This window comes from Episyrphus balteatus, chromosome 2, assembly GCF_945859705.1.
Source record: "Episyrphus balteatus chromosome 2, idEpiBalt1.1, whole genome shotgun sequence".
Taxonomy (NCBI): Eukaryota; Metazoa; Arthropoda; class Insecta; order Diptera; family Syrphidae; genus Episyrphus; species Episyrphus balteatus.
This window is the reverse complement of record NC_079135.1, coordinates 73,997,874-74,013,965: the sequence shown is the minus strand read 5'-3', so window position 1 is coordinate 74,013,965 and position 16,092 is coordinate 73,997,874. Positions and strand designations below refer to the sequence as shown.

General features: G+C 31.7%; 1 protein-coding gene across 1 annotated transcript; it reads left to right on the top strand.

Moving 5' to 3' along the window:
• The first annotated feature begins 1,114 nt into the window (after positions 1-1,114).
• LOC129909038 (AP-3 complex subunit mu-2) lies at positions 1,115-8,409 on the top strand. Its single transcript, XM_055985985.1, has 6 exons — positions 1,115-1,248; positions 1,313-1,400; positions 1,469-1,794; positions 7,369-7,528; positions 7,603-8,055; positions 8,128-8,409. Exons 1-6 carry the CDS (start codon positions 1,214-1,216, stop codon positions 8,311-8,313), a joined length of 1,248 nt encoding a protein of 415 aa, XP_055841960.1. The 5' UTR covers positions 1,115-1,213; the 3' UTR covers positions 8,314-8,409.
• Positions 8,410-16,092: the final 7,683 nt, after the last annotated feature.

Genomic DNA, 16,092 nt, shown 5'->3' with positions numbered 1-16,092 from the left:
TTACAAAAATTTAAATAAAAAAGGTAATTTTTGTAATTATTGAAAAGCATAACTAGGTAACACGTACTTAATCCTCAAAGCTATTTAGAAGAAGTAACGTATGACCCTGTTATGTTTTTTAATAATTACATAAATTACCTAGTTTATTATAATTTTTGTAAGGTGCAAACAAACAATTTTATTTAGGAAAATATCATCAATAAAAATGGAATTGACTTTATTTGATCCAATTTTTTTTCTAATTCTTCATGAATTAATTAGATTGAATGATGTTAATGCATATGGATACTCCTATATTATTCTAACACAAGAATAAAATTTGCTATCCCTAATTACGGAGCCAATAATAACGCAAGAAAGAACACAAAAAGTAATGAAAACATTTCACTTCCAAAAGAAAAACACAAATTTGAAAAGAAATTTTTACATTTTATTTCTTTATTTTAATTATTCCGCACACGGAAAAAAAAAAAAAATATCCAAAACAAATGGAAAACAAAATGGCAGACTTTTCAATGACAGCAATTAAGATATGGGGAACAAATTCCTAAAATTAGGTAGTATTATGATATTATTGTAAGGTAAAACTTATTCATAGAATAGTTAAATTTGTAAAATATGTTTTACTAGAATCTTAAAGTGAAAAGAGTCATACACTTTTTTGGATGAAGGTTTATTTTACTCTACGTAAAGAAAATATTGCTACTCGTACTTTATTTTGTTTACCATAATTGTCTTGTAAATATTACTTTACGGAACCAAGAAATGTTCAATACGTAAGGTAATGCTCGGGACATGCTAGGGTCACGCTGGGGACATGCTCGGGACATACTCGGGACATGCTCGGGACATGCTCGGGACATGCTCGGGACTTGCTCGGGACATGGTTGGGAAGTCTTGGGAACAGCTCGGGACATGCTGGGGTCATGCTTGGGACATGCTCAAATGAAATTGTTGTATGGAAATGTTTTTGAAAATTGATGTTGCTAGTGTAAACTTGACCTTTAATATATTTTTCAACTCAGTTTCCATCCACAGAAAAGTAATCGAACAGTTCTATTCTGCTTTGCAGAACATTCGTCTGCAAAGTACCAGCCAAACTGTCAAATGTCACTGTCACTCACAATCTGTAAAATTGGGGAAAAAAAAGAAACAAATACATCTCCCAACTGTGAAAAACAAAATTAAATATTTTAAATAAAAATAATTAAACATGATACATAGTTTGTTTATAGTCAATAATAGTGGGTAAGATAACAAATTATAAAAATTCAATTTTTACCAAATCTTTATATAAACTTTCTCTTCATAGAGATGTTTTTCTGGAAAAACATTGGCGAAGTGTTGTCTCTCGATCCGTATGTGACTACTTTCTAGATGCTCAACGAAAAGCCCCATTTGTAAACTACTAACAAATTATCAAAAAAAAAATATACTTATTCATTCTTTTTTTTTTTTTATTTTAAAGGATGTTCCTCCAGTTATCCAAACTCCTCATTATTATCTTGTCACTGTTCAACGAAATGGAATATCGCTTGTAGCTGCGTGTAAAAATGAATTCCCACCTTTATTCGTGATTGAATTCCTTCATCGAGTCATCGATACTTTTGAAGATTATTTCTCTGATTGTTCAGAATCTGTTATCAAAGAAAACTATGTTGTGGTTTATGAACTTTTAGATGAGATGTTGGACAATGGATTCCCATTGGCAACAGAAAGTAATATTCTCAAAGAACTTATCAAGCCACCAAACATTTTGCGAACAATTGCTAATACCGTTACAGGAAAGTCCAAGTAAGTCACAAGAATAATTAATTTTTATAAATTCTTATAGTAACCTATGTCTCTTTTTGATTGATTGATATTTGGGGTTTAGGGGTGTAAGATGCACTGCGACCTATAAGATCTATTGTACCCCCCTTTTAAGCTTTATGAATTAGTTGCAACTACCCAAAATGTGATCTGGTGTTTCTTCTTTTTCGCTACAGAATCTACATGTTGCACTATTTACTAGGCCCAAAATGTTTAGGTGCCTTCCTAATTTACAGTGGCCCGTGAGAAGACCAGTGATTAACCTGAAGTTGTTCCTACTTAGACTGATACATGAGTTGACACGTTCCCGAGATGCATTTTCGCTTGTCTCAGTTTTGGTAGTTCTGCCCATTTTTTTTTATCCTGGTCTCTTCATGCCTCTAACCAGCAAAACAAACACACAAAAGTTAAAACCACCTTCCACCTCCCAACTAATTTGTTTTACCAAATAAAATTACTTTTGGTCCAGTTTTGAATTAATAAGGAATCGAAGAAAACTGTAAATTGGGATGACTGCGACCCAAAGATGGCTTTGTGTCAGCCCAGTTTTATTTTAACTTCAATTCCATTTTACCAATAATTTCACTCAAAACATGGAATTTCTTTCAATGTGGGATTGAGCTGGAATGTTTTTGCAATCATGCTTTGTGATTGTTTTCTCTATGTTGTTTGTATGGGTTTTTTAAAATGATCTCTCATCAAAACTCATATTTTCAGAAAAAAATTGTTAATTGAAAGAGACATGATATGTAGAGCGGAATTCATAGTCGTTGCTCAATTTGAGATTTTTCTCAACTTAAGCATTCCCTCAAGTAATTTCATTTTTCGCAGCAAGAACAGAGCGATCCACTTGAGTAAAGTAAAATCTCGACTTGAGGAAAAAATGTTCTCAATCCAGCTGTCATCTTAAAAATCTTTTTCTTTTTAATTATTCTTAATTAATTTTATTTGTTTTTTTTGTTGCGATACACGATATTTAACATTAAAGAAATAAACGAATAGGGAATTATTAAAAATTATATATTTTTAGATGATAGTTTCCTCAAATCAGTCAAATTTCATTGTGAGTTTGATTGAAAAAAATATTCTGTCAAGTCAAGATTTTATTCTACTCAAGTGAATGCTTAAGTTGAGAAAAATCTTAACTTGAGTATAAATTTCGCCCATAGTGTTTCGTAATATTTAACTCTTCAAATTAAAATATTGTATTGAGTCAGGTTCTTTCTGAGATAAAAAAAAAGTCTATTAGCGTCTTAGAAGCAGAAAGGTGGCTTTGTGCCAATACATACATGTTTATTTTTTTTTAGTTTAAATAAAATTGAATATACGTTATGCTTTACCTTTAAGAGAGATTAATTACAAATCTTAATTTGACTGGATATCTTACATATTTCGCCAGAAGCCCAAAGTAACCCCAAAGCCAAGGTCACTTTGTGGCACAATTTATAGGCTTCCAGGTTAAAAAACTGCAATTTTGAAGTATTAAGATAGTTTTTTTTAATTGTTAATACTTTGAGAATAAACTGTCATACTAAATTTTGTTCTTTCCGTTGAGGGAAAAGAGTATGTGTCGAATTATAACAAAATCTGTATCGGGAAACCTCAAATCACCATGCGACAAAACGACAGCAACCTTTAATACAACTACAAATAAATTAAAAATAATCAATATTTATGAATATTAATTGATAAAAGGTTTGTTTTCTAGCACGGCCTTTCACCGACGAAGCATATGTTCAATTAAATTTTGTAAAACAGTTAATTATGGGCGCTTTCATAAATGGTTGCGCAAGTCCTTTGTATATTAAATCTATAGTACTATCATGAAGTGCAATTTTTTAGTTTGTTCGTTACCTGAGTGGTCGCGAGGGCGCTTAGATCGCATTAATAATGGGAGTAAGGAGATGAGATATACATTTCTGTTTGAAATTTGACATATTTTTTAGTTCGTTCGCTAGCTTACTTTTTTGGTGGCGCTGTTTTTTTTCATGATAGTACTATAGATTTTATATACAAAGCGCAAGTCTGACGAATGCAAAGCTTTCATTAATGCAAATGACAAATGTCAAGTGTTCATAAATGGGCACGTTCAAACAGTTAACAAAAAGCTATCGGATAGCTTTTTGTTGTTGTAAGCAGTGTTAAAAATTAGCAAAGAAACGAACCATTTGCTGTCAAAAAATAACACAGGTCTACAAGGTTTTTGGTGCCGAGGCTATGATATACTTTTCTATAGGTTTTCGGTGTGCTGAATTCGATTGTGCAAGTACTATGCAACAATAAAAAAACAGGAATTTGCTCAAAAGAAACAATTTCCTCTTTTCAATATTTTCATATTTTTTTTGTAGCTGCTTTGGCAAGCTATCTGGATAGCTTTTCGTTCAAAGAGATATTCCAGATACGGCTATCCCAGATAGCCTATCCGATAGCTGTTTGAACGTGCCCAATGTAAAACGCAAATATTTGCAGCGCAAATGTGCAAATCGTCGGTGAAACCAGAAAAGTGTGTAACTCCAAATTTTCTGAAAATTAGGTTTGAATGCCATCTGTTAGACAAACCTAATATCTACCGTTCCTTAAACTCAGAATCCCCTTAATGTTCATAGTTTTTATTTTATTAGCAAATTAGAAAATGAAAACTCATACAAATGCTTTCAAAACGATTTTGTTTTTTTGCTCTCCTATAAAATTTGCTAAAATGGAGTTACACACTTTTCTGGTTTCACCGACGAAATGTAAAAATTCTCATGCGCAATGAATTTAAACTTAAAGAAAGAAGGAGTATGGCGTAAAAGATGATACAGCTTTTCTTTGTTTCTCAACTCTGTCAAAATATTAGTTGGAAATTCAAAGTTCAAGTCAAAATAACAAAAATAGCCGCGAATTTCTTGGATATAATAAATTTGTAGCTGAATTGCAACTTAAAAATTTTGACAAATAACTCAAATCAAAAAAAGTGTTCATAAATTCAAAGTAAAATACATGCGCAAATAGTTTTTCTGACATTAGTCTGATCGCAAATGACCGCATGTAAACAAGGCAACCATGCAATTATTAAAGCACCCATATTTCATTCCAAGCCTTTTCATATCTCCTTCTACAATTCTAACATTATCTCGATGATTTTTCCGATCGATCTTGTGCAGATTTTCCTTTGGCTTAATATCGAGTTAAAGCATAATTCAATAACCTTATTATCGTTGACCACGTTTTGACTGGCCTTTCTGTGTGTTTTGCCTCATTTTCGTGCTGAAAGACCCAGCAAAATAACATTTCCTTTTTCCAAAAGTGCAACATAATAGCTTCCAAAATACTTCCTTATTAGTCCAACATATACCATTAATTTGATACACGCAGAAAGGCCAGTCAAAACTAAAACTGGTACCTGCAGTGTGGACCCATTTCAATTTCGTTCAGTTCTGACTAAAGAATCTATGAGAAAATCCATAAATAGACCAGGGTCGATAATTTTTGAAACCAAAAAAAATCATAGTAGAATGAAACCCATTGGAAAAGGAGGTGAATATGATAAGAAAGAAAGGAAAAATAAATTACGGACGAGCCGAGTTCGGGAAGTGGGTGGGTTGAGTTTTTAATGGTAAAAAATGGTATATCTCGATTTCCGGCAAAACTACAAATCCTATAGAAAAAAGTTGTATAGCAGAGTTGTAGGTAATAAAAAGATCTACAACTTTTGTATCAACAATTTTTTCACATAACCTCAAAATTTATGTGAAAAATTCAAAAAACCGAGTTTTTGGTTTTTTATTTTTATCTTTTTCAAAAACAAAAATTTTTCTACAAAATTTGGTGAAAACTTACCTTATTATGTCCCAAATATACTGTAATTTATTTGATTTAAAATATTAATTTGTTCACCTTATTTTGACTTAATACCAAAAAAACACCCTAATTTTCAAACGAAAACTCACGTGTCAAAATATCAGCTTTTTTCAAAAAGTCGGTGGGCATTTCGTTCTTTAAAATGTCTATTTTCTGATGGTGTAAAAAAAAATTTTACATTAGTATACTATAGAACATGTTCTCGTAAAATTCAAAAAATGAAAAAAGCTTGAATTCGAAAAAAAATTTTTATCATTGTTTACAATTTTGGCCTATTTATTCAAATTTACACTTTAATTACTCAAAAAACGTAAGATTTCATGTAACATTGATTAATCTTACGTTTTTTGAGTAATTAAAGTGTAAATTTGAATAAATAGGCCAACAATGTAAACAATGATAAACATTTTTTTTCGATTTCAAGCTTTTTTCATTTTTTGAATTTTACTAAAACATGTTCTATAGTATACTAATGTAAAATTTTTTTTATACCATCAGAAAATAGACATTTTAAAGAACGAAATGCCCACCGACTTTTTGAAAAAAGCTGATATTTTGACACGTGAATTTCGTTTGAAAATTAGGGTGTTTTTTTTTTGTATTAAGTCAAAATAAGGTGAACAAATTAATATTTTAAATCAAATAAATTACAGTGTATTTGGGACATAATAAGGTAAGTTTTCACCAAATTTCGTAGAAAAATTTTTGTTTTTGAAAAAGATAAAAATAAAAAACCAAAAACCCGGTTTTTTTCAATTTTTCACATAAAATTTGAGGTTATGTGAAAAAATTATTGGTACAAAAGTTGTAGATCTTTTTATTACCTACAACTCTGCTATACAACTTTTTTCTATAGGATTTGTAGTTTTGCCGGAAATCGAGATATACCATTTTTTACCATTAAAAACTCAACCCACCCACTTCCCGAACTCGGCTCGCCCGTAATTTATTTTTCCTTTCTTTCTTATCATATTCCCCTTCTTTTCCAATGGGTTTCATCCTACTATGATTTTTTTGTACTTTTTAATGTTTTTGAAGGCATCGGCACTGGTCTAAAAACCCAGTTTTGATTCATGGAAGTCGGTTTTGTTTTTTTTTTTTTCTGAATTATTCTTTCAAGGATGATGTTAAAGAGGTCGCATGACAGTGCTCTTAAAACTTCACTTTTGTATTTATTTAGCTTCTCCATTAATTGTTCGATAGCAAGTGATATTTTCCGGACATGCCACAAAATTTGTCGTCGCCGTTTGGATTTCAGAGACTTCTTGTCTCGACTGATTCTGCAAATCAATAGAAAATTCAAAGTGGTCTTATTTTTTAGGTGAATAGTTGTACTTTTTTGTTTAGCAAGTTAAAGGTTGAATAGGGCCGTTGCCATTAAAATAAGCCCAGCTTATGTATAGAAAGAAATACGTCCAATGATGGTCGATTCTCACAATACTGCCCTAACTTATCACACTCTAAAAAAAAATTTCATAATCCGACACCGATAAAAGGCGTAAAATTTCTATTTCGTGATTTTTTTTTTTTTCAAATTTTGGTTTGGCGTAATGAATCGTTTCTATACGGGACAATATTATTACCTAACCGAAATGTTTTTTTTATGCATAAGTGGCAGTTTAAAAAATTACTTTCAGTTATGTATTTGGTTTATTTTTCAAACAATTTAAATAAAAATGATAATACATTTTCTTAATTTTCGTTTTGCATCAGTGTAAGCGGTACATTGCCATCTGGCCAACTATCTGCGATTCCATGGCGTCGTAGCGGGGTGCGGTACACCAACAACGAATCTTACTTCGATGTTATCGAAGAAGTTGATGCTATAATTGACAAATCTGGAGCAACTGTATTTGCAGAAATCCAAGGCTATGTAAATAAATCAAAAAATAAATTAAGTTTTAACAATTTTAAGTTAAGTTGATTTTACTTAATTTGGATCTCTAGATTGACTGTTGCATTAAACTTTCCGGAATGCCTGATCTTACACTTTCTTTCATGAATCCGAGATTATTTGATGATGTATCATTCCATCCATGTGTGCGGTTTAAACGTTGGGAATCCGAACGCATTCTATCATTCATTCCACCAGATGGAAATTTCCGTCTTATGTCTTATCATATAAGCTCACAGAGCGTCGTAGCTATTCCAATTTACATAAGACATAATTTCTCTATAAAAACTGGCGAACAGGGTCGTTTAGATTTGACAGTTGGACCGCGAACAACTCTCGGACGTACAGTTGACAAAGTTAAACTAGAAATCTCAATGCCAAAGTGTGTCTTGAACTGCATTCTCACACCTAATCAGGGAAAGTATTCATTTGATTCAGTTACAAAAATTCTACACTGGGAAGTGGGAAGAATTGATGTAACCAAGTTGCCAAATATTCGTGGAACGGTGAGTTTTTTAAAATTTTGAATGTGATCTTGCAAAAATTATAATTTGTTTTTATTTTTCAAACAAAATCAGGTTTCCATAGCAGCTGGTAGCACTAACTTGGATGCCAATCCTACCATTAACGTACAGTTCTCAATATCGCAACTGGCTGTCTCTGGACTGAAAGTAAATCGCCTTGATATGTATAATGAGAAGTATAAACCTTTTAAAGGTGTCAAATATATTACTAAAGCGGGCAAATTCCAAATTCGTATGTGAGATCTGAAATAAATTAAGAGCATTGTTGACTTCGGTTAAGTTGATTAAAAAAAATATTTTAAACATAAATAAATTTCTTTAAAAAAATAATAGTAATATTTTGGTGTTAGTCTTATAACTTTATCGTCGGATTTTGAAACAAATATTGTGATTAGGATCCAATAAGGAAGAAAAAATAAATGCAAAAAAGATGCTGCGGAAACTTTTAAAATGTTATAAAAACCCATCAATTATCAGGCTTAATCGAAGATACTAGTATATGAATAGTATAAAATGCGTCGAAACTAAACATATCAGAGAAAGGAAACATTCATCTCGTAATAATTAGTTCTCGTAAATAGTCGATCGACAGTTAAAGACCTTGTTCTTGTTGAAATATCAGTAAAATCAGTAAGATCTATTTTGATAGAAATTTTGTGCCCGATATATTTGTTATAAAAATCTCAGTTTTTGCCTCGTTACTCGTGATCATTTGGCCAAAAATTCGTGCACCTAACTAAGCATCATATGACTAAAGTAGACATAATTTTAAGTCGATAGAGGATGTACAAACTGATTTGAAGAAGAAATTAAAGGTCATCCCAGAAAAAGTGAGTTTTGAAAATTTGAAAAAAATCTTGCATCAGCTGAAGGCTACTGGGAATGAAATATTTTCGAATTAAAACCATTTTGACTGTATTTTCAATTAACTTTCACTTTTTTCCAATGTATGATTGGTTTCAAAAATACATATTTACGAAGAACCAAAAACGTGAAACTTCACCGTCATTTCTGGTTTTAGTTCAAGGTCCTCATTAAGACTTATTTTGGCATATAGCGAGGTATCTGTCGGAGCGGAAAATTCTTCGATTTCATACGAATCAGTCTTCGAGGTGTGCTTCCGCCAGGTAAAAACTCTCCGATTCGTAAAAAATCGGACAGGGGCGATTGCTTACAATTTGCCTTAAAGTATACAAGTTTTAACCGAGATGAATTTTAGGTCCCATACAAAATTCATTCAGTAGATTGGGATGATTTTGTTGAACTTAGGTGTTAGGTTTGGCAATAATTGGTTGACAATTCCCTTCCTGACCCCAGTCATTTGATCTGAAGCACACTAGTTCTGAATCAGCGGAGTTTTTTTTTTTGTTTGTAATTAAAGCCAGCCTGGGGTAGAGTAGAAGTCGAACAGATTTCTTATATTCTGGTTGCTAATGTCAGGGAAGGATCGGTGAATCTGAAGATGTTGAAATGGAATGGTGCTAGTTTAGGCTCTTTTTCATCATCGCCGCTTATTGTCCTCGTTATTAGCAGCTTTCGATTTGAACCTGAAGTAAAATAAGTTGTAAAGGAAATTGAAATACTTTTGAAGTCTATATATTCACAAACTTTCAAATCCGTATTCGATATCAGAAAAGAATTGAATAGAGACCTATTAAGAGTTCAGTGATATGAGCCGCATCATGCTGGAGTTTTCAAAAGGGATTAAGGTTGGACTCTGCATATCAGACCCTATATTTTTTAGCTGGAAACAAATTTCAGTAGCTGGTGGATGTGGTTGAATATGGGCTTTAAAGTAGTTCGCAAATGCTTTGAGGTAGTCTTCGCAGGATGTAAACTCACTGTTAGTGGTTGTAATTATTGTTGGAGAAGAAGATTCAATGTTCCGATGAAATAAACAATCATGCTGAATGCGTCTGTTACTAGTTTGATGGCCTGGAGTCAGATCTGGCATTGAACGTCATGAAAGTACTGCACAGAGTTTCTAAACATGATGTTTACACATTTGTGCCTAATCAGCACTGATCCTTCTACTTTTCAAAACTTCAGGAGATCTAAAACCTGGAAATTAAATTAAGTTTTCTGTATGAAACCCCTTCCCAATTTCAGCACAACTTTTTTCTATTGTCCCATAGTTTGTATCATGGTTCTTAAGAAGATGAGACCTTTATTGGCCATTATTATGTCGTGCTCATTTTCAATGTAAATTCAATTAAAAGGGAGCATTCTAGAGAAACTACTTTTACATACATACAAGTAGTGTTGGATTTGGTGCGTTCTTCACAAAATTGCATTTTTTGTTTTTAAATTATGTAAAACGGTTAATCGAGATGGATAATTTTCATATGTTAAAACCTGTACCTGATTATTTGCCTAAGAAGCACATTTTTGTATCTTCTAAATGCAAATCTGCTAAAAACCTCATATACTCTTTGCTAAATGTATCTTCATAAGACCACACCGCATACCATTTAAATGCTGTTAGGCCAAAGACTTACATACTGTGGCAAGTATATTATTTGCCTCGAACAACCACACAAAATATTGTAGCAAGAATGGTGAGCAAGAGAAATGATCAACAAGATTCGAAGTCGGAATAGTTTTGTAGGGATCAAGTTGTCAGGGATGGTGCTTCTATAAGTTTGTGTTGTATATTTAAAAATCGGGATTTATTTAGGCAAATATTATTTTATAATTTTGTATTTGCAAGTTAGCAAGTTCGAAACCGGAAATGTTTTGGTTGTATGATTTTATCTTTTTTAAAGCTTAAGAAATAAGTCGGACTGATACTCACAAATTTTACTTTATTAAATTAATTAATGAAGTTTGAGAAAAGTTTTTGTAAATTAATTACAAATATGTAGATTTTGAAAAATCTGTTTTTAAATTTATAAATGTGTGGCACCGAAAGAGGATATATATGTAGTTGTAGGTACTCTGCAGAGCAACTTTTTTGACGTGCATATGTTTGTTTTAATGCATGTGCAATCTTATAACGGATTTAATTTATTCAAATAAGGGAAACACATCTGTTAAATCTTACATTTCTTGTATTACCTATTAAATCTGAAATTTATGCAAAAAAGTAGTAGGTTTGACTTAGAGTAGTGGGCAACCTTAAACCAGTAGAATGTAATCCCTGCCAAGACAGACCACAAGAAGCAAGATCCAGTCTTCTTTAACCAACCAACCAGCAGCAAAAAAAAGATATAATATAATGTAAAATTCTTACTTACTGGTTTTAGGTGTTATTCCAAAGGATTTCTTCTGCACTCGAACATGTCTGAACATAAAAGACATGAGATGTGAAACGGAGTAGGTATACGGTCTGTCTTCTGCATACGCCCGGTAAAAGATACGACAGTTAGAGCTTCGGTTATAAAGTATCTGACGTGTCACTGAATATCATTTTTTTTTTATTATTTTATTTTATTTCATCTTTTTATTTTGTTGTTCCTTCTTTTTTCCTTGCTGCTTTGCTTTTTTTGCTATTAAAGAACAACAGCAGCACGTTTCACAAAATGTGAATGTTTATTTAGCTCGTTGGGGCTTTTTACGAGTTCTTGTTTAGGGTGCAACCGAGCGATGGTTATGTGATAGTGGATAACGAGTGGCAATGTACGCATAGTCTTTTCTTTTTAGAACCAGTTCTTGATTCTGCATTTTTCTGCAACAGCAAAAAAAAAAAAGAAGAAATAAAAAAAAATAAAAATGATTGAATATGTTCGGTGTTGTGGTATTGGCATCAGTGTGCAGGAATAAAAGAAAAGTTACCTACCTACCCAGCGGTGAATTCTAAGATTTTTTTTTCTGCCATGAAATTCTTGTAGCATATTTGCGGCACTCATTTGGTTTTGGCCATTACACGTTCCTATAATTTACCATAATTGAGAGAGGCTTATGGAAAGAATGAAGGAAAAATAAAATAAATGGGATAAACGAAAGAGCTGAGGTGCAAACTGGCTTTGATTCGAAAATACTAAAATGGGTGATTATCTACTAATTTCAAAATATATTTTTTTATAGAATTGGTTTCCCTTTGTTTCTTTGTAATGAACCATTTGCATTTTTTTTTTAATAAAAAATCCGTAGATCGAATCAAGGGCTTTGAAGGCACAAATTGCCCCGGCATTTTTTTTTTTGCATTTTTATAGGACATACAAATATGTTTTCCTCGACAACATTTCCGTTTAAGATTTGAATACTGTTCGCCAATATCATACAATTATTAGGATTCTGTATCAGCATACTAAGCTCTCAATAAAAAAAGCAACCTTTCACATTAAATTACTATTTATTAGAATGTTAAGCTACTGAAAATGGGAAAGTAACACGGAAGTCTAATTGCCAACGGTTTAAAAGCCAAATCAATGCATCGTTTATCATTTTATGTAGCTTTAATCGTGATTTATTCATGTTCGCTCCATTGAGAGTTAATAAATACAATAACGATCCCAAAATATAAAAAAAAAAACACATACATATGTATGTATTTCTAGCTTCATCGTTTTGGTGGAAATTGAAGGTGGAAAGGTCTCGAACTAGGGTTTTTTAAGTTTTTGCATTTAAGATGTAATTAAATAATAAAAATTTAAACTAAATGTTGTAAATAACCAAATAATAAATAATTCGTTGGCCCTTCCGATTTCCACCTTTTTGAAATGATTTCAACTTCTGTTTGTCAGAGGGTGAAGGTCTGTAGGCAATAAGTATTCAGCCTTAGTCCAGACAAATAAGAGTTCAACCTCGGAATAGAAATTTCATTTGCTCAATATTCTATAACTTACCTCAAAAGTCTAGAAAAATATCATGTCCGCAATTCGAGAATTTCAGAGAGATAGAGATTTTCAAAATTAGGAGTACCTAAGTATAATAGACTATGGTATTATATACTTATTTGATACATGATTTCAGGGTATTTGTAATGCTGTTTCCAAACAAACAAAAATCAAGACTTCTCTGAAAGTAAAACCTCTTTTTCATCTGTTAACCCGTATTATCAGAACAGTAGCAAAATCACTGCCGAAATCTCTTTTAAGGTTATGAGAGGTTAACCAAATTTTGCATGAAGGTTTTAATATCCATCATCATTAAGAATCCATCATACAAATAGATGGATTGGCAAAACAAATTGGTCTGCACTTTTGACCAGACCTACCTGTACCTGGCCTTATATATTTCGACGCGCTGAATTCGAATCTGTCATTTTAGCCGTTCACCCTCAAAATATTTTAATAATTGCATAAAAAAAATTAAAATCGGCGGTTTATTGCAATTTACTCAAAATTTTGAAAGTGTATGGTCAAATTTGAGTTCAGATTCGGTTGCAGCGCCAAAATACAAAAGGATAGGTCCGGTCAAAAGCAGAGACCACTTGTTTAACAAAAATCCACTCCACATCTATTTCCTCCAATTTTCAAGTTCAAAACTTACTAGGCATAAGGGGATTATCTGGCAATTTCTTAGAAAGGATTTGAATTTGGTATTTCATATAATAAGGTACATTCCGACAAACCTAGATGTATATATTTTTTTGATCAAAAACATGTGTTTTGGCCACCATTTTTAAAAATGCTCACAGATTTTCTTGGATACTGTTTATCGTAGAATGGATGGATCTTGTTGTGTAGAAAAGCGCATATTCTATTTTTTTTAAGGGGTTATACCTAGTTGTAATTTTGAAAAAAATTAAATAATTTTTTTGGCATATTTGGAATGTACATACATATAAGAATGTTGTCCAAAAATTTCACATTGATACAGCAATTAGTTTCCGAGAAAATACGTACTTGTGAAGACTTTTTAAGTAAGTTTACATGGTTCTCAAAATTTTTAAACGCGTTTTTCTCGAAACTATATTTTCAAAGTCGGTGAGCAAAATTTCTCCGAAACGGCTGGAGTGATCGGCTTGAAATTTTTACACAATTTTCTTAGATACTTTTGTCAGGTAATGAACGAAAGAATAAGGCTTTTGAAAATAATTCGATTTTTTAAGCGACTTTAAAATGTAAATTTTCGTGAAAAAAACGATTTTTTTCTTTGGGAAGCCGCCATTTTGTCAAAAATCAAAATTTTGACTATTCCTTCGTTCATTACTTGCATTTGTCTATCCTGGAAATGAATCTTTTGGATTCAGACACCTTGTTTCGGAGGTCGTCTAGGAGATCTACTAAAAAAATAACGGAACCCAATATATTTTTAAATATTCTGCGAATTCTTTTTATACATAAAATTTGCTATATGTACATTAGAGTGTCCCAGCCTATAAGGGCGAATTTTTTTTTTTCGTTTTTGAATACGCATACCCTTTAATTTTTTTCTAATTGACCCTTATAACTAAAATATAGAATATTATAGAAATCGGATAACGATAACACCAATACGATATTATTATGATACGGCGAAATCATCAAGTACTTACATGTAAATGACTCTAATAGAGTGTCCCAAAAAAATTATAGTTGTTTTTTTTTAACGCATACCCTCTAATTATTTTTGAATCGTGTTAAAACACGTATAAATAAAATTTCATGTAACTAGGACCACAGCAACCCGTGCCGACTTGCGTTGATACATGTAAGTACTTGATGATTTCGCCGTATCATAATAATATCGTATTGGTGTTATCGTTATCCGATTTCTATAATATTCTATCTTTTAGTTATTAGGGTCAATTAGAAAAAAATTAAAGGGTATGCGTATTCAAAAACGAAAAAAAAAATTCGCCCTTATAGGCTGGGACACTCTAATGTACATGTATTCTTTATGTTTATATAATTAAATGTCTCTTCACAAAAAATCCACAAAATAGAACGTTTTTCGCACTTACAACTAGATAAAACCCCTTAGTAAGCTTTTTTTTTTTGTAATTATTGACGAAAAAATGTAAAATTTTTTAGAGATTAAATTTTTCCTCTGCTTCATCTGAGCGAAATATTTCTTATACCTGATAACTTTATCGGGTACAAATCTAAGAGCCGTTTGCTGAATCGAAACTTAAGTATTTTAGTTCAACATAAATCCTTATGTGACAGTTTGCACAGATGAAAAAGTAGAGAATAAGAGTTTAACATAAATTATTTAAGTTTCGTTTTAGCAAATGGCCCTAAATTGCTTAATTTTTTTTTTTTTTTATTTTACTACTCCCAAAACTGTTAGAATTATAACCTGACGAATTCAATATATTGTTTGGGTACAATTATTATAACATCGGTCAAAAACATCTTTGGCACAAGAACCAGATATACTTTTCTCAAGGTTATAGGATTGCTCGAATCCGAAGTCAAAAATATTTTACTGGCTTCAGTTTTTGAAACATCAAGCAAAAAAAAAAAACCGATGTCTTTAAGAACTACAGTCGACTCCCTCTAAGTCGAATTCCCTCTAAGTCAAACTTCCCTCTAAGTCGAACTTTTTCACCATTCGACTTAGAGGGAGTCGACTGTATTTTTCTTTTTCCAAGAATTATTTAAATCTCTCCAATATCTTAACATAATCTAAAACTTAATGCATTTTGCTTTTTATAATGGAAATATTTCAAAAACGGGGCCAATAAAATTAAGTTAATTCAAGTAAAAGGTGAGCTATGAACTACTATGTGTGCAGGTCAGTCAGCGTTTACATTCGAAGATTTGTCTTATTTCGTTTAGGATTAACCTAGTGAAAAAAGGCTAAAAACTGTCGATACCAACATTTTATACTTGTATTTCTGCTCAGCAGATTTTCTTTGAAAAACAATTCAGAAAAAATTTATTTCAGAAATCGGAGGAACCGGAAGAAAAATTTTCTCACATTTGACTCCCAAAAAGTTGTGAAGAATAAAAAAAATCAATTTGCTAGCTTAATTTTCGTATTCATTTTATAAAATTCAGTGAGATCAATGGAACTGCTCATACAATAAACCAATTGTAAGTCTCTTTTATTTATTCATTCACTAAATAAATTTTTTGTATTTATTAAGATCAAAATATGTATATACATTATGTGCATACAATAAGTACACATAAATATATGTAGTTG

What these genes read in the sequence shown, in the direction of transcription:
- LOC129909038 (XM_055985985.1), top strand. Translation starts at nt 1,214, where the DNA reads ATGATACATAGTTTGTTTATAGTCAATAATAGTGG. An exon ending in ACCGTTACAGGAAAGTCCAA is followed by an intron (nt 1,795 to 7,368) that starts GTAAGTCACAAG and finishes GTTTTGCATCAG; the next exon opens with TGTAAGCGGTACATTGCCAT. An exon ending in TTGCAGAAATCCAAGGCTAT is followed by an intron (nt 7,529 to 7,602) that starts GTAAATAAATCA and finishes TTGGATCTCTAG; the next exon opens with ATTGACTGTTGCATTAAACT.